At 35.4% G+C, this 21456-nt stretch overlaps 1 protein-coding gene across 1 annotated transcript in view; it reads right to left on the bottom strand.

Annotated features, from left to right (window-relative positions):
• Positions 1-21456, bottom strand: part of COL24A1 (collagen type XXIV alpha 1 chain) — a 237673-nt gene that overhangs the window by 31088 nt on the left and 185129 nt on the right. The window contains exons 29-34 of the mRNA XM_078071776.1: positions 16883-16990; positions 15165-15272; positions 15017-15070; positions 14291-14353; positions 9939-9992; positions 5424-5459 (exon numbers count right to left, since the gene is read on the bottom strand). Coding sequence (XP_077927902.1) covers positions 5424-5459; positions 9939-9992; positions 14291-14353; positions 15017-15070; positions 15165-15272; positions 16883-16990 — 423 coding nt within the window. The remainder of the gene's footprint in view (positions 1-5423; positions 5460-9938; positions 9993-14290; positions 14354-15016; positions 15071-15164; positions 15273-16882; positions 16991-21456) is intronic.

Below are 21456 nucleotides of genomic sequence, written 5' to 3'. Positions count from 1 at the left end.
CATAATAATAAAAAAAATGTCTGCTCAAGGCGAGCCTGCGTGGCTCAGTCAGTTAAGCATCTGACTTTGGCTCAGGTCATGATCTCAGGGTCATGGGATCCAGCTCCACATCCAAGTCCCTGATCAGCGGGGAGTCTGCTTGTCTTTCTCCCTCTGCCCCTCCCACTGCTTGTGCTCTCTCTCTCTCAAATAAATAAATAAAATCTTAAAAAAGAAAAAGAATGTCTGCTCGGGGTGCCTGGGTGGCTCAGTCATTAAACGTCTGCCTTCAGCTCAGGTCGTGATCTCAGGGTCCTGGAATCGAGCCCCGCATCCAGCTCCCTGCTCGGCGGAAAGTCTGCTTCTCCCTCTTCCTCTGCCTGTCCCCCCAACTTGTGCTCTCTCTCTCTCTCTGAAATGAATAAATTAAATCTTAAAAAAAAAAAAAGAATGCTCAAACTTTCACTTATTTGATGGTCAGCTGAATGTTAAGATGACATTGAGTCAAATTCAGATTATGGTTAAAAGATGACAAGACACAATTTATCTTCAGTTGAGATTTGAATAATGTTGATGTTATGCTTGACTTATATTAAGTACTGCCAGAGCTGTTGATTCTAAATATCCTGTGACAACTAGAGCCAACAATAGTAACTTAAAAAATGATAGAGTACTCCAGTACCATGCTTGCTGGCCATTTCTTAGTTTGCATGGCTTATGATTACAATTTAAAGTAAAGAATGTACAAAACTTGTACCTCAGGAGCTGCATGATAAATTACGGAAATGTCATATCGGAGATAGCCTTTAAATATATAGAGGCTCAGAATGAATTTGGCTGTGTAAGTTTCTCCATTCTGGAACAATATTGTAAAAATAAACAGTTGACATTTCACTCCACTTGGCATATTTCTGATATTTGCAAAATCTCTCTGGTGGTTCAGGACAAAACATATGTCTTATCTTTGACTTTGAAAGAGGAATTTATCATAAAAAGAAGAAACTATTTCTACTGCTGATTTTATTAATTTCTTTTCAGCTTGTTATCCAAAACAAGTCAGGTCATCGCAAATATGATCAAATGAAATACTTGCAACCAAACAAGACAGAGCAAGACAACCCTAAGAAAATAACTACATAGAACAAGGCAGTTAGCCAAGTAGAACAAAATATTATTCAAAAATATAGCATTTATTAGTTCTTTTCTATTCCTTTAGCTCACTCTCTCTAGATACTATAGAAAAAGTATCTAAAGCAGTTTATAAAAAAGCAGTTTAAAATGAAACTATGATTGTCTATGTTAATTTCCTAAAGGGAAACCAAATTAATGTGAATGGTTATGGTGATAATTTGGCCATAGTCAAAGCACTACTATTGGAAATAGACTCTCTTTCCATTTAATCCCAGAATTCACATTTGATCCTCCAAAGGTAACATATTTTTTCTTACTCTTTAAAAATACTGATAAGTGCATGTCCTTGAACCCGAGTATGTTAGACTTTGCCTTTATGTAAATGCAATCTTGACTTAGTTTCATAATCTTCACTTTAGGCTGGCTTAGGTACAGAGAGCTTCCTTATTCTCATTTATAAATTGAGAAGCTTACATTATAGGATGTTTAGTGGCATCCCTAGTCTCTACTCACTAGATGCAACTAGCAACTCTCCCTTTTCCACAGTTGTGACAACCAAATATGTCTCTACATATTGCCAAATGTCTCCTGTGGTGTGTGTAGTTGGGGAGATGGCTCCTGGTTGAGAACCACTGATTTAGAGGGTTTAATTGGTAATTTAGTAATATTAAATAATGTTTATTAGAAGTAGTATGATTAGGATGGAATCAGTGAATTATAAGGAACAGAAGATAACTACAATTAGGAATCTACTCATGTGGAATCTGCCATATAAATGGCTGAGCTATTCTTAATGTATGTATGTATGTATGCATGTATCTATCTTATACCATCTTCTTGCCCAAGTTGCTCCTAAAGCTTATTTTCTGAGACATACTATAATTAATAGAAAAGTACAATAGTGTGGGAATTGGGAGACCTGGGCTCTGGTCTTATCTCTGTACCTAATTAACTGTATGTCCTTGAGTGAGTTGCTGCACATTTAAATCTCAGATATCTCAACTGTAACAAGATTTGGTGAAGATAAATCTCTAAGATTCACTTTAAAATTGTGATTTTCAAACATTTTATCAATTTTCTTCTTCATATTTTATATTTGAAGAAAGAAGGTGACCACACACATACAAGTTGGGAATTTTAAATTTGAAGTTTGTATGAATATAAGGAAGTATGTATTTGAATTAAAAGAGTTTGATAATTTTTTATTTGGATGAATTATACTATCTATGAATTTTAAAAAGAATCATATACATATGTACTTTAAATTCTTAATTTGTTAATATTTAGGACATATTTTCCCATAACTTAGCTTTTCCTTATAAGGCCTCTTCTTCACTTTCAAACTGGAGGCAAATAAGATAATTCTGCTAATCAAGAACTGTAAAGACACATGAACTTAGACATAATATGTGAGAAAATGTCAATTGTATTCTTCAACATTTTACTGATTTTCATTAAATAATATGCTATAAAAATGAGGCAGCTAATCTAAAAATTTAAATGTTGAGATCATTCTCTATTTTTTCCACTTCTGTGGCTTTAAGCTATATGTTTCAAGTTGTGTCATTTTGTCAAAATCCTTTTCAGATGATTGACACCAGGGTATTATTTTTGTTATGAGTTAAAATTTTATTTTTTTACTAATTGTATCTTATATTTCTGGTGATCATTTTTGCATTACTTACTTCATAAATTAATCACATTCTAACGGTGTTTGGTGCCTCATGGAAACCAGGAGATTTTTATAACTTTTTAAGATTAATTTGCCATTAACATAATAGTTTTGAAGCAGGGGAGAGGAAGGGGCTCTACACACTATATGCCAGGAAGGCTTCTTAAGATGTCATAAAACTCTCGGTCAGTTTAGAGCATATATATATATATCTCTATATATATATGCCTATATATATACATATATAGGAGTGCGAGGACTTATTTTTAAAATAGTCCATAGGCAGGCAGATATGGAGCAAATATAGAATAGAAAGGAAAAAGTCACTCTTTAATATATGGCAATACAAAAACAACTTTCTTAGCGGTGGAGAGGACCTATTTGGGACCAACACTAGAGTTTATAATGTTAAATTGTAGAAGATATAAAGCTTCCTAGCCAAGAAACCCAAATTTATTCTAAAGGGGCTACATTCATGTGTTGTATAATGAGCTGTAACCTTTTTTTTTTTTTTTTAATTTTAAGGCATTGAGTAATGATTTGGTCTTGGTATAAAATGGCATAGCTTTATAAATTCTTATGCCATCCTCACAGAAGATTGAAAAATAAGATTTATAAATCCTGCTTGATAGATTCTTACATTTCTGATCTTTGTATGAAGAGTGAAGTATCATATTTGTCTCAATACAATAGATCTTGGCTAATAAAAATTCATTCCAAAAATGCCCCATGTACTGGTATTATTTGAGGATCATCCTCCGCCTTGAGGATATATTCGGAAACATAATAGGTACCTAGAAGTCTTTAGGCAGTCAGTTACTTAAACACAGAAATGGAAAATTCAATTCAACAAATAAACAATTTAAAATTTATCCTCGAGAGTCACTCATATTATACAGCTTCTTCCTTTCAAATGTTTAAAGACAACTATCATGTCCCAACACCTCAAATGTTTTCTAATTCATTCACCGGTAATTTACTAAATGTTTACTGAACACGAGCTGTAAGGTAGGCACCATCTTAGGTGCTACAGACACAGCTTTATGACAAACAACAGATAAAACTGTCTGTGTCATGGAGCCCATAATCTAGTGAGGAGAGATATAAAAAGCAAGAAACCCAAATAAATACGTAATATGTCAGGTTGTAAGGAAGCAGATTAAGAGAAGATAGGGAATCTCAGGCAGATGGGGGCATTGCTATTTTACATAGGCTAGTGAGAAAAAGCCTCTCTGAGAAGAGGACATTTAAGTCGAGACTAAGGAACACTTCCCAGGCTTTGTACTATGTCCTGACTACTAGTTATTATGTCCACAGGTGGCAGTTGGGTTGAGGATAAAGTGTGAGCAAGTAAGTCCACCTTGAGCAAATTATCTTTAAATTACAACTTCATGAATAGGAACTACAGGGATAAAGAGCATGGGCAAGAAAAAAACAGGTGCAAAACTCGGGAAGTGAAGAGAGAGCAGTGAGAACAAAGGAAAGGGATGCTCAGGTTGCAGAAGTCTGGCAAGGGCAAAACATTCCAGCTATTTCGACTGGTTTTTCCAGGACATGGCTCCCAGATAGATCACTGATCTGAGAGAGCCCTTCTCTGAATGTGCTTGACTTTTGTCCATGTTCCCCTGTGGGGATGGCCTGACTGGTGCCACCACCTGCTTTATTCTGGATGCCATGTCTATCAGCACAACCTAAAATTTCAGGCATAATCCGCTGAATTTGCAATCCGTCAGAGCCGCTGAATTTTCTTTCATACGATTTGCCTGTGACATTGTCATAGGGCCTTGCGGTTTCCTAACCCTGATTTGATCCCTCTGGGGATTCTTAGGCTATCTAAAATCACTTAATTTCCCTTCTTCAGCTAATTAACATAACTGCAACTTACTTATTCTGAGCCCCAAGCATACTCTACAGTGAAAACAGAAAATGTCAGCTGTCAATGTAATTTCATTACCTTTTAAGCAAGACTTTTCTGCAACCTTTAAGTTTATTCTTATTTGCCTTCTGTACTTGGTTTCACTCCCCCTCATTTTACTCCATGCCTGCGCTCTGTTTAAGCTGGTGCTTTAGTAAGTTCAGCAGAATCTCTGCTGGGAAAGTGGCCTCTTTACAAAATATCTTCTTTAACCTGGAAGAACTGGCATCCCAGAAAAGTAGGAAATAGTGCCAGCGTAAGCCATAGAGGGCCAGAATGTGCTATGTACCTTTTGTCCATCTTCTCACAATTGTTTCCAGTTGGCTGCAATATATAGCTCATGATTTGCTTCTGCTTTGCCCCTCTTGGGCACTGACCGGACACAGCGGCCATACCCCTAAGGCGACCTGGCTGTGCTCTTACCCCAGCACTGGTGTAGAAGGCTCACAGAGCAAATGCCTGACGCCCGACAAGGCAAATATGCCATTTCACACAGTGCCTGGCAAGAATTGGACTGGCAGGTTCTTAAACATGTTTAGGGGTTATATTCAGGTCTCACTACAATGTACCACATAGATTAGTTCTACTTCCTGAAAACTGTAATTTTATTTTTATTCCACAAGTATTAGAGACATAATAATGAAAAAAATCAAACAAGGCCCTTGCTTTTATGGAACTTACATAGCCTAGTGACAAGTGATAGTATAACCACAAATTTAAACTTACAGTTTCACCTCTAATGCCTTTTTCACCTCTGGGTCCCTACAAGAAAACAAAAAATGTTGGTTTAGTGCTACTGGGTTATTTACCCAATGTAGTTGAGGCTATATACAGAAATATGATAACTTATGTTTTTGTTCTATCTAGCAAGACTTCTTTAGCAAATTTATATAAATTCTAGTTTCCTTTTCCTAAAGTAAGCAAAGCAAAACACAAACAAAAACAATTTATTGATTTATCATGTTGTGCACAAAGTGAGACAGGGATAACAAGCACTCACTTAAGTCAAAACAGCTTATCTGACAATCAAATACAGATCAATTTAGAAGGGAAGTTACCAGATTAAATTCCTCTAATATTTGTTTACCTCAGCCTTTGAAAACCTTGTTTCTAGGGTGATGTCCTCCTTTTCTTTAATTTTCTCTTTCTATTCCTCCTTCTGAGCTACATCCCACAAACTTTGCTATGTTGTATACAAGAACATTCAGTTTGAAATATTTTCTAACTTTCCTTGAGACTTTCTCTTTGATCCATGGATAATTTAGAAGCACATGGTTTCATTTTCAAGTGTTTGGAGATTTTCTTATTATCTTTCCAGTTTACTGATTTTTACTTTAATTCCATTATGGCCATAGAACATACCTTGTATGACTTCAGTTCTTTTAAGTTTAGTAAAAAGTTTTTTAATGATTCAAAATATGGTCTATTTCAGTGATTTTCCATGTACACTTGAAGAGAAAGTATAGTCTGTTATTAGACGGACCTACTATTTAAAATATTTCTGCTAATATTTTTGTTTTCATCCTTGTGGAAATTATATATGTATTTTTTATTTTAAAAATGAGATACTACTATTCATCTTTTCAAAACCTGAATTTATACTTTCACAATATGTTATGAATATTTTCCATATTAATCCACATTCTTCCAGATAATTATAATGCTTATTTGTGCTTAATCAACTATAATCTTTTTATTGAATTTCCTATTAGATTATTTCTCATTTTGGTCATGATGACACTGTGACAAATATCCTTGTACTCTATAAAAATTGTCCTCCAGAAAGTTTGTCTGAGATTGCATGCACGCCTGCAGTATATGGGAGTGTATGTCTTCTGACACACCATGTACTATCATTCTTTGTTCATCTTGCAGGTTAAAAATACGATCTCATTATTTCACCACTGATATCACTTCTTTTGTGTTTCCTGTCTTGTTCTGAACTCCTTTTAAACCGGGATATTAACTTTCAAAAACTAATTTTTAAGATACCTTTATAGAACTTGTTTTCATGCCCCCCCCACCTCCAGCCCAGTATTAACAAATTGGTATGTACATTTTTTCATACCTTTTTTCCTCATCAGTATTGACAAATATATTTATGTATGTATGGGGTGATTTGTTATATTTTATAATACTGATATCATATTATATACTCCTGTATGCATCAGATTTTTCACACTTAATACATCATGAACAACCACAAGGCAGCTGAACTAGATATAACTGTTTTTAATAGTTGGGTAGTATTCTATGAAATGGCTAGACCATGGTTTACACAACCATTCTTTTACAGATGAACATGTGATTTCAAGTTTTGGTAATACAGCCATTACTGTGAAAAAAATCTTTGTAAACATTCCTTAGTGTACTGAGTGCTTAATTTCTGTGGCAAAAATTCCTCCAAGTGGAACTGATTGGTCATAAGGTATATGCACTTACATTTTAACAAATATCTTTCCATGAAGGCTATAATTCACATTTCTACTAGTGATAAACTGTTCTCCCTAATACCCTTCTGAGAAGTTAGATGTAATATCTTATTATTACTTTAATTTGCATTCTGTGACTGTAAGTTAGGAGAGCATCTTTCCAAATAAATATTGACCTTTTGGATTTGTTCTTCAATTTTCTATTGAGTTTTCTATCTTTTTCATACCAACTTGTAAGAGCTCTTTATACATGAAGTCATTATATGTTTTTGCAATTACTTTTCCCCAGCTTATATTAATTTTGTTTATGGAATCTTTTTCCATTCAAAATTTTAAAATTTTCAAGCAAACACATATTCTGTTCTTTTATATAGTTTTAAGATTTCCTTTCTTATATAAAAGGTCTTCTCAACCCTTAAGCTACACTTTAGCTTTCTAGATTTTTTTTTATACTTTAAAGTCTTTAAAAAAAAAGATTAAAGAAGTTGGGTGAAATAGGGTTCCAATTTCTTACAGCAACAGTAGGGCTAAAAATAATTCCATTTCCTTTCCCTATCACTGGTATAGGAATGGGCATGTGGCTGATCAATGGACATGAGGAAAAATGCTATGGGAGACTTCTGGAAAAAAAACTTTATTTTTTCCCAAGATAGGGCTGTTTTCACTTTGGATAATTATGTCTGTATGTAATTGCTGAGAAATTGTAGTCATCTTGCTAGAAGCCTAATTATGAAGCTAACACTCAGGATGGCAGAGTAGAGACATGGAAAGAACTTGGTCTTAGATAACATGATTGAGTCACTAAATTAACCAAATCTGAAGCCCTTCCTACCTCTGGGCTTCCCATATGTGATATAAATTTCCTTATTATTAAAACCAGTTTGATTCTGGGTTCCTATTAATTTACAGCCCCAATCATCCAGATATACCATTTTTGTTATAATTAAATTCCTATATATTCTGAGATCTAATTCTGGGCTCTAGCCTGTTTACACTCATCTATTTGTTTATTCCTTTGTACTACCATATAGTTTCATTTACAATGACTTAGAAGTAATGTTTCCTTATTTGGAAAAGCAAGTCTTTCATCCCCCACCACTATTTTTTCTTTTTTTCCCACAAAGTATTGGCCATTCTCAAGTGCTTATTCTTTCATAGTGAATTTTTCTTAGAAGTTTCTTTAGAATGGAAAAAATGGAATATGGAAAATATTTGGTGTGCATGTTGAATATCATAAGGACCTTTAAGAACTATCTATAAACAGGGCGCCTGGGTGGCTCAGTTGGTTAAGCGACTGCCTTCGGCTCAGGTCATGATCCTGGAGTCCCGGGATCGAGTCCCGCATCAGGCTCCCTGCTCAGCAGGGAGTCTGCTTCTCCCTCTGACCCTCCCCCCTCTCATGTGCTCTCTCTCTCTCTTTCAAATAAATAAATAAAATCTTTAAAAAAAAAAAAAAAACTATCTATAAACAAAAGATATTTTAATTGAGCCATTTCTTTATTATAGTTTCCTTGACCAATTCAATTTTCACATTTTTTGACAGAGGACAACAATCATTCAGTAATCACAAATTTGTGTTTCTTAGCTTGCTGAAGAACCACCCACCAAAATCTGAGAATTCTCCCGCTTACATAGCTCTGAGTGGTAAATGCTGAATATAGCTCTGAGTGGTAAATGCTAAAAATCTAGAGAAATGTTGAGTTACACTTTTTATTTTGTAAAACCAAAAATTCAGCAGTTTTGGTGGGAAATTCTTCCCTAATTTATCAAAGAGAATATACTTTATACTCAAAGCATTCCATTTTATATATTAAGACTGTGTGCCTCTCCATATAATACTTTCAAAGGATTCAAAATATTGATTCCCTGCAGGGAATACCTCTTTCCTTTCCAAATCTCAACTTGCCCCTACCTATTGGGTTCTTCCTCTTGTAGGTTTACACTACTGTTAGTATTGTAAAACTCTCCCCTGACCACTCTGCCAACCATTGTCTTATTTTTCTGTTTTACTTCGTACTCAAATTTCTAAAGGCACCGGCCTCTACTAACTGTCTCAGTTTCCTGTCCAGACACAGCTTGAATGGGGGCAGAAAGAGCATTGATCTTGAAGGAAGAAACATCACCTATGTAATTCACTAGTTGTACCACCTTGAATAACTAGGTGAACCTCTGTAAACTTAATCTGTTTCCCCATGTCTTAAATAGAAATAATACCTACTTCAAAAGTTTGTTGCAGGAATTTGAGAAAAGTTATTAAATATTTATATTTATTTCCTTCCTTACTGCAGTCTGTACTTTATCTTCTACTACAATTTATTTTCTTAAAGATCACTGTTAACCACTCCTTACTTGAAACTCATCTATCTGAACCTTGTGCTTTTCTGTTTTCCTGGTATTCCCACCAACTGTCTCTTTCCTTTATAGTAGGTCGGCACTTCCAAAGACTCAAATCTTGGCTGCCTGCAGTTCTTTTGCTAAGCTTTCTCCTTCAGAAAATGGATTCCTTTTATTGCTTTAGTGATCACCTCTATACTAATGATGCTCAGCCCCTTCTCCCCTGCTCCAGTTCTATTTTCCTTTCTTAACTCAAGTTTTAAGTGTCTACCTCACTATATACACCCCCTTCATTACACATATGATCTCTAAGTTCTCAGGAACCACCTTCTAAATGAAAATGTACATCTATTTTTGCCCTTGGCTTCTCAAATAGCCAGGGTGATCCTTTTTGGATTACTCTAGAAATAGGGTTAAAGAGGAAAAAACAAGAATATGAAAAAGAAAAGGAAGACCTATATTGTAACAAACTTACAGTTCTACCTGTTGGGCCTATTATACCTTCTTTGCCAAAGGGGCCAGTGTTTCCCTGTTGAGGTAAAAGAAAATCAGTCAGTCTCACTGCCAGTATAATGCAGAAAAATTCTAGAAAATTTCTTGTGCAATGGTAAAATAGTCCATGTCCACATAATTCCAGTTTTTAGTATAAAATCTCATAGTATCAGAAGAAATCATAGTACTTTTGATTTGCCGTATGTGACACAATTCTATATATTATTATAGATTCCTATCAGGAGAGTTACATCTGTATAATTTCTAACAAACTGATAAATCAGCATTACAATTTTTATACGGTGATAATTTCAATGATGCCATTTTACATGTGGGTCGTTACATAACAAATGCAATCACTTTACATAAAAAGACTACATAGAATGATGAACAAAATAAAAAAGATGTGGTTCATATATGCAATGGAATATTACTCAGCCATCAGAAAGGATGAATACCCACCATTTGCATCGACATGGATGGAACTGGAGGGGATTATGCTAAGTGAAATAAGTCAAGCAGAGAAAGACAATCATATGATTTCACTCATATGTGGAACATAAGGAATAGCACTGAGGACCACGGGGGAAGGGAGGGAAAACCAAATGGGAAGAAATCAGAGAGGGAGACAAACCATGAGAGACCCTGGACTCCGGGAACCAAACTGAGGGTTACAGAAGGGGGGGGTGGGGGGATGGGTAACCGGGTGATGGGTATTAAGGAGGGCACGTGTGGTGATGAGCACTGGGTGTTACACACAACTAATGAATCGTTGAACACTACATCAAAAACTAATGATGTATTGGGCGCCTGGGTGGCTCAGTTGGTTAAGCGACTGCCTTCGGCTCAGGTCATGATCCTGGAGTCCCTGGATCGAGTCCCGCATCAGGCTCCCTGCTCAGCAGGGAGTCTGCTTCTCCCTCTGCCCCTCCCCCCTCTCATGTGCTCTCTCTCATTCTCTCTCTCTCAAATAAATAAATAAAATCTTTAAAAAAAAAATCTTAAAAAAAAAAAACTAATGATGTATTATATGCTGGCTAATTGAACATAATAATAAAAAAAAGAAAAAAAATTTTGAATAACTTTCTTTATAGACGTTGAAGGAGATATCTGAGTGACATGCAGTATGGAATTGAGAGAAGGTTTGGGAAAGAAACACAGAACATCATATGTGACCAACTTCAGTTTCTCCATCTGTTAAATAAGATTGCCTGTGTCATAGGGCCATTGTGAGAATTAAAGGTGAAAAATGATTTTGAAACTGTAAGCTGTTATTGATTATGAAGATAACTTTGAATAAGCTCAATCTGGTCAACTCTTCCCTAACTATGTATGGAACCTATCTTTTTTTTTTTATTGAAGTATAACTCACATACAATATCCTATTAGTTTCAGGTGTACATCACAGTGACTCAATATTTTTATGCATTACAAAATGACCCCCACATTAAGTCTAGTTACTACCTAGTATACAAAGCTATTACAATATTACTGACTACATTTCCTATTCTGTAAATTACATCCTCATGACTTACTTATTTTATAACTGGAAGTTTGTACCTCTTAATTCCCCTCACCTATTTTGCCTGCCCCCAACCCCTCCCCTCTAGTTACCAACAGTTTGTTTCCTTTTATCTATGTATCTGCTTCAGTTTTGTTTTGTTGGCTTGTTTTATTTTTTAGATTCCACATACAAGTAAGATCATACTGTATTTTCCTTTCTCTGTCTGACTTACCACTTTTTTATGAATACAAAATACCTGTTGTAGTTATTTTCCCTCAACCCCCACTCCCACTCGCAGCAAATTTCAGTCTTTCTGGCTCACACTTAACCTGAATTCTTAAACGTAGTTATCTAATAGGCTTTCTCTTTGTCCAACTCCTGCCAAGGTACAGAAAATACTAGCAATTGAGATCATTATGTCATAAAGTCCATCCACAGATACCCTAGAATGAGATAAATTAGCTGGTACTATAAAAGTAAATCTAATGGAATCACTTTTAAATACAAAGACTGACTTTAAGTGATAATTTGTAAATATGGTACCCAAATCTCAAAGATCCACAATGAAATCAAGAGAGTTGATTTCTTAACCTAATCAAATTTAAGCCCTAGACTGGTTTATCACTGAAAAAAGTCAACAAAGTTTTCATCTAATGAACTTCACCATGATCTGACTCTCTAAAATAATGATTTGTTAAAAGAATGGAGAGGTATACATGAACTCTAGAAAATAGTAGGCCAAACAGCAAAAAATTGTCTATGTTTATCTAAATGTGTCTGAAACATGAGGTGTTATTATTTTATTATTTATTATATATTTTATACTTTTAGAGAGGGAGAGAGAGGTGGTGGGGGAGAGGCAGAGGAAGAGGGAGAGAGAGAATCTCAAGCAGGCTCCACGCCCAGCAAGGAGCATGAGGCGGGGCTCCATTTCACAAGCCTGACATCATGACCTGAGCTGAAGTTAAGAGTCAGAGACTTAATGGACTAAGTCACCCAGGCGCCTCTGAGGTGTTATGATTTTAATGGTTGGTACCAGCTAACTACATAAATACATCTTTGAGATGAAGAACAATTAATCCAAATTTCCTACTTCAATTAATTTAATTTAATCATCTAGTATTTATTGATTATTGAGCAAGAACTAGTTACTAGGCCACTTAATATCCATTCTATATTCTAATTATGCAATTAGCAGGCAACCTTATAACATATTATTTGGCCAATCAGCTGTGGATTCAAATTTTGGCTCTTTGAGCAAATTACCTTTCAGAGACTTAGTTTCCCCACCTGTAAAATGGGGATAATATCGTCTCACACAGGATTTTTATCAGGATTAAATGATATAAGGGTCACAACCTGAACACTGGTAAATAATAGTTTTTTGCTAAATAGTAACCTATCGTGACTTTTCATTGTCTTTATAATGACTTAATAAGAGATATCTGCAATTATAAATTAGTATTTGTGAGCAGTTACCAGAACTTTACTGTTGGTGAACTGATAAAGTTTCTGGAGCTGCAAAGCAGTATAGGCTCAGACTCTGGCCTAAAGAGACCCAGCACTTGGTAAGATTCTGCTTAGGACAGATGCGAGGCAGGGAGCCAACTTCTCTTTGACAATATCAAGAAAGGACTAGTTAATTGAGAAAGCTTCGTAAAACTAGAATGAAGGTATTTAATTAATAGAGAACTTAATATATGTAAGAACTTAAAAGTGATATTTATTATAAAGAAGCCTGTCCACATATAACCCACCTGTGGATAATCAAGAATTGGGCCTTATATAAAAGCACCAACTTTCCATGGTTCTTCGGAAATCATAAAAATAACTAATAAATTTGCACCTGAAGAAATGTTGAGGCGGGTCTTTAAACAAATATTTCTCATGAAAACACTGACCTCTGTATTACCGAAAATAATTTATTATAAGGGTTGGAGAAGGGGTGTAGGATTTCAAAAATTTGACTTTTCATTTAATATTTTGCACAAGATAGTGGTTTTCAGCTGTAAAGTTCTTCAAGATTCTTTTCTCCTGTTTCTGGACCTGTCTCCTTCTTCTTTCTGCTGTCTCCACCCTTGCCCCAGTAGCTGCTGTTAGTTAAGGGGGTGCTACTGCTAAAGTCAAACCACTCTTTGGTTTTATAGCTTTTTTTTTTTTTTTTTTCAGTTTTATAGATCATCTCATCAATTAGGAGACTGTGGTTAATGAAAACAAAAAGAAAACAAAAGGCAAAACAAACAAACAAAAACCAGTAATTGCTGATGGCTTACCTATCGCTATTTCTATTTGCTACAGTTTGCAATTCTAGGCACTAAACAGCTAACTGGAGTTCTTCAAACACCAGTCTTTGCAACTCTTTAAGCAGTTCCTCATCACTCTCCAGGGATATACCTCTGAGCTGGGAAAACATAGCTATTGGGAAATATTTTTCAAAGTGTGGTGTGAGGAACTCTGGTGGCAAGCCTCCTCCAAGTGGTGTGTGGGGCTGGTCTCTGGTTGTATTAATGCTTATAACATGAAACTGCTTTATGTTTTTGTTCCTAGTGTGAGTTAATAAATACATTATCCAGTATCAACATTAATTCTGATATATATTTTCTAAAGTAAGAACTGGGAAAATGGGTGGTCTATGTTGTCCTTTGCTCAAATTAATATATGAACTGAAAAAGGCTGAGAACCTTTGCATGGGATCTACTGAGTTTCTATCTTAAAAGTCATTTTATTAAGTTATTAATTTGGAGTATATTAATTTTAGAGTTCTTAATGCTAATTCCCACAATAAGCAAAGAATCACAATTTCCCAGCAAGTAGAATGACTTTATACTTACTCTCTGCCCAATAGGACCTTTAGGACCTGATATTCCAACAACGCCAACATCTCCCTCAGGACCCTAAAAATATAATAAAAATAAAAAGTCAAAATCTTTAATTCTATATGAACATTTTATAAGTGAAATAATCTTGTAACAATCTATTGAGTCGGCTCTTAAAAAATGGAATGTTAATGTAAACGGATAGTTAATGATGTACATGCTGAAGTACTATGGAGGAATTGTTCTGAAGTATGCAAGTTACTTTGAAGTACACCAAAATGAATCCAGAGAGGGAGAGAGGGACAGAGAGATTCATGATAGCAGGTAGAATAAAAAGTTATGGTAGAATCTAGGTAATAGATATATGGGTTTTCATTCATTCTCTCAACTTTGCTGTATGTTTGAAAATTTTCAAAATGAAATGTTATATGCAAACAATGAATCATGGAACACTACATCAAAAACTAATGATGTAATGTATGATGATTAACATAATAAAATAAACTAAAAAAAGTTTGGGAAAATGGAATATGAGGGGACAAAGGTGAGTTATTCAATAAAATTGGTAGGAAAATATATAGCTACATAAAATTTAAAATTAATATTTAATATTCAAAATTCAAATATATAACTGTACCAATGGATATTTTGCAGATTAAGAAATACAAAGGCTCAAGTCAGAGACTAAATATTGGTATTTCGACATCTTTCTGATGAATAGCAGAAAATGTGTAAACATACTCTGGGGCCTGGGAATCCTTGGAAACCTGTCAAACCTTGAACACCATGTTCTCCCTGCAATATGAACAGACAGGATAATCATTATTGTGCAATGGTGGCCTGGCCTGTAGAATAATAATACTTAGTGAATTTCTGAGTTGGCACATACAGGCTGCCCTTTCAGACCAGGCTCTCCACATGGTCCTTGATCACCTTGTGCTCCTCGGTGACCTCTTTTACCTTGAATGCCAGGTTGACCAGGTAGTCCTTGTTCACCCTATGGACAAAAAAAAAAAAAAAGAAAGAAAGGTGATCTTGACTTTAGAATCTACAAACATACTGGCTTTTAAATGAAACCCAAATACAGGTCCATCCTTAGGCATAAGTACAAGGCACTGGGGAAATCAAATTCTGCATGGTCATTCTCCCTGCCAATATTTTCACACAGTCATATTTGATTATAATAAGCAATAAGTGTAACAGTGGAGAAAGAATTCCAGGGATTGTGGTCATAAGTGTGGAAAGAAGAGGGAAGGGGGAACCTAAAAACTATGAGGAGGATAGTGGGGTTAAAGAGAGAATGGTGAGAGGTGGTATGTGTGAGGGGGTGTTTATATATAATGGAATTTGTATTTTATTTGAATTGGTATTATTTTGCTGTGTTTTCCTCACCATACAGAGATGATTCAGCTGATATCAGAAACAGAGCATGGTATCCTGAAGTGTGAACCCTGGTTTTTGCCATGGTTATCTTTTCAATCCTATCATTAAGAAATTTCCATTACTTGTTTCCCAAGGTTCCCTTTCGTATATATTCCCTTCATCTCCTAAAATTCCACTTTAAAGATATACTTAAGCACCACTGTTCTATTTGTAAAAGTTAAGTCTTTTCTAAATTTATTTCATTTTTGAAATGAAAGTTGCAGTATCTTTCACACCACCTCTAAAAATAAGAATCAGGAGGAGTTTAGAGATAGGTTAATGAAAAATGATGCTTGGTAGATTTTGATCAAAGATTCTTTAAGATTAGCAAATTATCCTTCACTGTCTGGAAACAAAGATACAACTTTGGGACGTGACAAATATGGATCCTTTTTATTGCCAACTCATACTTGAGAGATAGGAATTTTATTTCACTTCCTAGTTTTAGCCTTGGCTCAGCTACATTGAATTTTAGTCGAAAGGGATGAGTCATTTCCAGTTTACCCATATGGGTCAGAATACCAGAATACATTCTTTAGGAGTGGAACTATGAAAATCAAATTAAGAGGTGATAATGATGAGGGTGCCAACATCTTAATCCTTGTCTTTTATGAAATTGCTTTAGATACTGAACTAAAGTTGTGTGGGTTGTATGGGTCAATTCTGCATTGAGATAATTCTAAAACAGGTTTTGTTTAGAAAGCCTTATTGAATATACACTACTCCATAAAATGAATGTTAATCCAAGATTTAATTATGATCACTTTGACTCTAAGAAATAAGCTCTACTCTTATCAGATTTATTAATTGGTTGGTTAGATTCAGATTCAGAGGAATAGGAAGTGTTTCTAAGAAAGTATGTCTCTGGAAGTAAATAAGATTTCTCTTTTTAGGAGAAGGTGGATGACAGGAAAGAAGAAACAGAACGAGTCAAAGAGCATTTTTTAAAGCATTGCCAATACTGAGTTAATGAGTTGTTCTGGCAAATTACATCCACTGTGGCTATCACAGGAGATGAGTATGTCCAGGCCACACACTTTCCTTTTCCTCCTAATGTGTATTTATTTTTGGTCAAATTTACTAAAAGCTATTAATCTTACCATCCTGTGATCTAGCCAATGAACTCAGGGACAATACGTTTGTCAATAGTGCTGTTCATCTATCAGAAAAAAATGTGAAAAGTACCTTTGGGCCTGGAACCCCTGGGCTTCCCGGAAGGCCTGATGAGCCCTTGGCTCCTCGAGGACCTGGAGACCCCGCCAGTCCCGTTCTTCCTGGGCTGCCTCTGGTGCCCTAAGAAATAAGATATAAAAATTGGGGCATTTCCTAAAAATCCATCCAGAGGCTCAGTATATGTAGGAGGGGTTGGTCTTCTGAAAGGCTGCTGTTGACACACGGCCCAGGTTTGAGAGTTATCCTGGGCTTCTTTCCCAAATAAGTGAAATATTCAAGTAATGTTTTGACTCACCTAAAGTCTCTAATTATAGTTAATGTAATGGTCTGAGGTATTTAAAACAAAAATACTGAGGCAGTATAGTCTGTCAGTTCCTTCTGACTTAAACAGCCTAGGTGTAAAGTATGTGTGTTGTATTTTAACATTCTGTATTGTATTCTGAGTATGCATGACAACTCTAATAACTGATTAATATTTCCTTAAGAAAAATATTCTATGGATATTAACTAGACCTATTGTGGTGATCATTTCTCAATATACACATATATCGAATCATTATACTGTATATCTGAAACTAATATAATATTTTATGTCCCTTATATAGATTTCAATTTTAAAAAAGACTAAGAGGGTGCCTGGGTGGCTCAGTTGGTTAAGCGACTGCCTTCGGCTCAGGTCATGATCCTGGAGTCCCAGGATCGAGTCCCGCATCAGGCTCCCTGCTCGGCAGGGAGTCTGCTTCTCCCTCTGACCCTCCTCCCTCTCATTCTCTCTCTCTCAAATAAATAAATAAAATCTTTAAAAAATAAAAATAAAAAAAAATAAAAAAAAATAAAAAAAGACTAAGAAATTTTAAAAAAAGTTTGAGTGGTTCATTTGTTAGCTCAGCATGGAAAATCACTTATTGATATGACTTAAATCATGTCCTCAAAGTAAACTTGCTTGAGATTATTAGCCTTGCGGCAAGAACAATGGCCTGGAATGTTAAAGACAGTGAAGCAGCATGAGTAGCCAATTAAAAAACAAGGCAAATGTTTTTGAGTGGTTTTCCTTGCCTCTTGATGAAGCAATAGATGCTACCAATACTACTCAGTTGTTTCTTTGGGGAGTCAATGCTGTCCTGAAGTGACTGAAGAACTAACTTACGTGAATAGTTTGTAGATTGACCATAGGTGAGAATATTTTCAAAGAATTTAAAACACTAAATCAGTACAACCTCAAGTGGAATCTGCTCAAATGTGATAAAACTGATAGCAATGCAAAGGGAGAAGATTTATTGAACAAATTTACAAAACTTGTGAAAATGTAAGGTATTTAAAGCTATGGATATTCATTGTATTATTCACCACCAGGTACACTGAGGAAAACACTCAGATCTAGCATGTGTTTTTGAACCAGTAGCGTCAACAGTGAATTCCATTGACTCTCGCAACCTTCATCTATTCTGTGATATTTTTTTGTGAAAATAGAAACTGAATATCCTAATTTTCTCTATCACACAGCAATCTGATGGCTTAGCAGGGATAAAGTTTTATTGATATATTTTGAGAATGAGATTGAAATGTTTTTGAACGGGAAGAACCACCCTCAACCTCTATTATTTAATAATGAATGGCTCTAGAAACTAGATTTTGCTGCAGACTCTATAATGTTTATCAATGAATTTAACTTAAAATTACAAGGCAAAACAATGTCTATATGTGAAACATATACTTTGGTAGTCATTTCTTTTTCTTTTCTTTTTTTAAGGGTGAGGGCAGGGGCAGAGGCAGAGGGAGAGCGAAAATCTTAAGCAGGCTCCATGTCCAGCACAGAGCCCAATACAGAGCTTGATCTCACAACCCTGAGATCATGGCCTAAGCCAAATTCAAGAGTTGAAAGCTTAACTGACTGAGTCACTTGGGCGCCCCAAGTAATTTCTTTTTTTTTTTTTAAGTCATTTTTTTTTTTTAAAGTATTCTCTATACCCAACATGGAGCTTGAACTCACAACGTCAAGATCAAGAGTCACATGCTCTACTGACTGAGCCAGCCAGGCACACCATGGTAAAGTCATTTTGATGACAATTAATGTTTGAATCACAAGTAACGTCAAGCAACTTTATACATTTCCTGTGGTGTCAAAAATTAAAACAATAAGTGAGATCTTCATTTCCCACACAAATTTGCAGTGGGTAGATTTTCTGAGCTCAGCTTCTTTCAGTAGCATTTTTTAGCACTAGAGGGAAGAAATCTCTATACCTCAAAATCCATTCAACTGTGCAGCTGAGGAGTTCCCACCTAACAGTTCAACTAGAAATGCTAATATACAATGTAATGACATGCTAGAAGGCAAATAATCAAGAGAAGAATCTAACAGCATTTTATAAATTCCTTCCAAGTAATTAATATGCACAATTAAAATCATATGTTCATGAATTTGGCAGTACCTATCGGTGTGAAAAGAATTTTCAAAGATAAAATATGGAAAACATGGAAAATCTCATTATAGGTCAGCATTAACAAATAAAAAGAAAATTTTGATGATAGGAAACTGTAATAAGCTAAATATTATCTCTCCTCCCACAAATCATTCTATTTTTTCTCATTAGTAGACTTGCATTACAAAAAAATTATACTATATTATTGTATTTTAAATTTCATAAAGAAAAATTTTGTGAAAAATCTATTTTCTCTCGTTACATAAGTTCTTAAATAATACCCTTAATTTTGCCTCTTGCTCTGCAAAGCCTAAAATAGTTACTAATATTTACAGAAAACATTTGCCAACCCCTATTTTAGAAGATGACTGCTACTTTCTGAGTTGATTCCTGGGATACTAAACTGGGGTGTGCAATCATTCTTCTAGGCATTCAGCAAATATTTGATTATGATATAGAATATCATTTATGTGAAAGGAAGGTACCATGGGAAGCCCTATGAGGAATACAAATATAAATAAAATATGGTTTTTGTTTTCAGGAAGCTTAAAATTAAGTGAAAAAGATAAAATGTAATATATAAATAAGTTATAATAAAGACAAATATTTTTAAAATTGCCAGATGAGAAGAGAGATACAAAGCAAATACTAGAAGGGTCCCCTTGGTGCTAATCAAAAAAGGAATTACTGAGAAAGTAGAGTAGAACAAGATCATAAGATAAAGATATTGCTGGGGCCCCTGGGGGGCTCAGTCAGTTAAGAGTCCGACTCTTGATTTTGGCTCAGGTCATGATCTCAGGGTTGTGAGATCGAGCCCTGCATTAGAGCCCCAGCTCTGCACTGAGCATGGAGCCTGCTTGGGATTCTCTTTCCCTCTCCCCCTACCCCCCCACCCCCCCGCTGCATATGCTTTCTCTCTCTCAAAAAAAATAAAAGATAAAGATATTGCCCTTAAAGTTACAAATGTGATAGGAGAGGTGATTTTATCTCTTACCATTTCTCTGTATTAGTGGCTCTCAATATACATAAGGAACAATTATGAGGACAAAATCCTCATTGGGGGAAGGTAAAAGGGAGGGGAGAAAGAGAGACAGAAGGACAGTAGGGGAGAGAGTGAGAAGAGGGAGGGAAAGAGAGAGAGAGACAGAAAGAGAGGGAGGAAACAGGGCAGGGTACAGAGAAAAGAGAGTGAGAGAGAGGGAGAGGGAGATCGATCCACATTGTGGACTTAAGATTCAGGTGGTATGGTTCTCCCCATGTTGCTTGCATCATTAACATAAGTGCACTAATCTCTATTTCCTTCCCCTTGCGACATGAACTTGAGAACCCTGGATTCATGTAATCTATCCTATTTCTTTTCCCTTGCCACACAAACCCTGGATTCATGAAATGGTGTCATTTTAGAAATCATCAATGCAAATGAGAGCAAATCCAGTCATAGACTTTAGGATATACAATTTCAAAAATGTTCAATGAAGACATAGCTGTTATACCAATGACCAGGTCTCTAATAGGAATATGACTTTACAGAAAAGGCAAGTCTCAAAAACAAAATTCTGATAAACAGTGTCCTCCCCACTAAAAACAAAAACAGGTGAGAAACCTAAAGAAACCAACAGCTTGCAGAGAAGGAAGGGTATGTAAGCAAGGGAAAAAACAAAACAAAACAAAACAAAACAAAACATAGAGACCTAGGTCAATATATAGATTAGTTCCAGAGTTAAACTAGGTGGAAAGTAGATCAGTGTAAGGACTTTTTAAAAATTTTTTTAATTTTCAATTTTTAATTTTTTTTTTAAATTTTATTTTTACTATGTTATGATAGTCACCATACGGTACATCATTAGTTTTTGATATAGTGTTCCACGATTCATTGTTTTCGTATAACACCCAGTGCTCCATGCAATACATGCCCTCCTTAATACCCATCACCGGGCTAACCCATCCCCCCACCCTCAGTGTAAGGATTAAAAAAAAAAAAAGGTGGATTGTCTTGCAAGGCTGTGAACATCCTCTCCTTAAATGTATTACAGAGGTAACAAATGCCACAGGAGAGGATACCACAGGACAGATTACCCTAGACAGTTTTAGGATACCTCAACATTCTGGAATTCTAATGTAGTAGCACTTCACTTGTAATTTTAGGCAATTTTTTAAGACCTTTAT

Source organism: Halichoerus grypus, chromosome 5 (genome assembly GCF_964656455.1).
Source record: "Halichoerus grypus chromosome 5, mHalGry1.hap1.1, whole genome shotgun sequence".
NCBI lineage: Eukaryota > Metazoa > Chordata > Mammalia > Carnivora > Phocidae > Halichoerus > Halichoerus grypus.
Note: the sequence above shows the minus strand (reverse complement) of the source record. Positions and strands in the feature narration are given on the sequence as shown.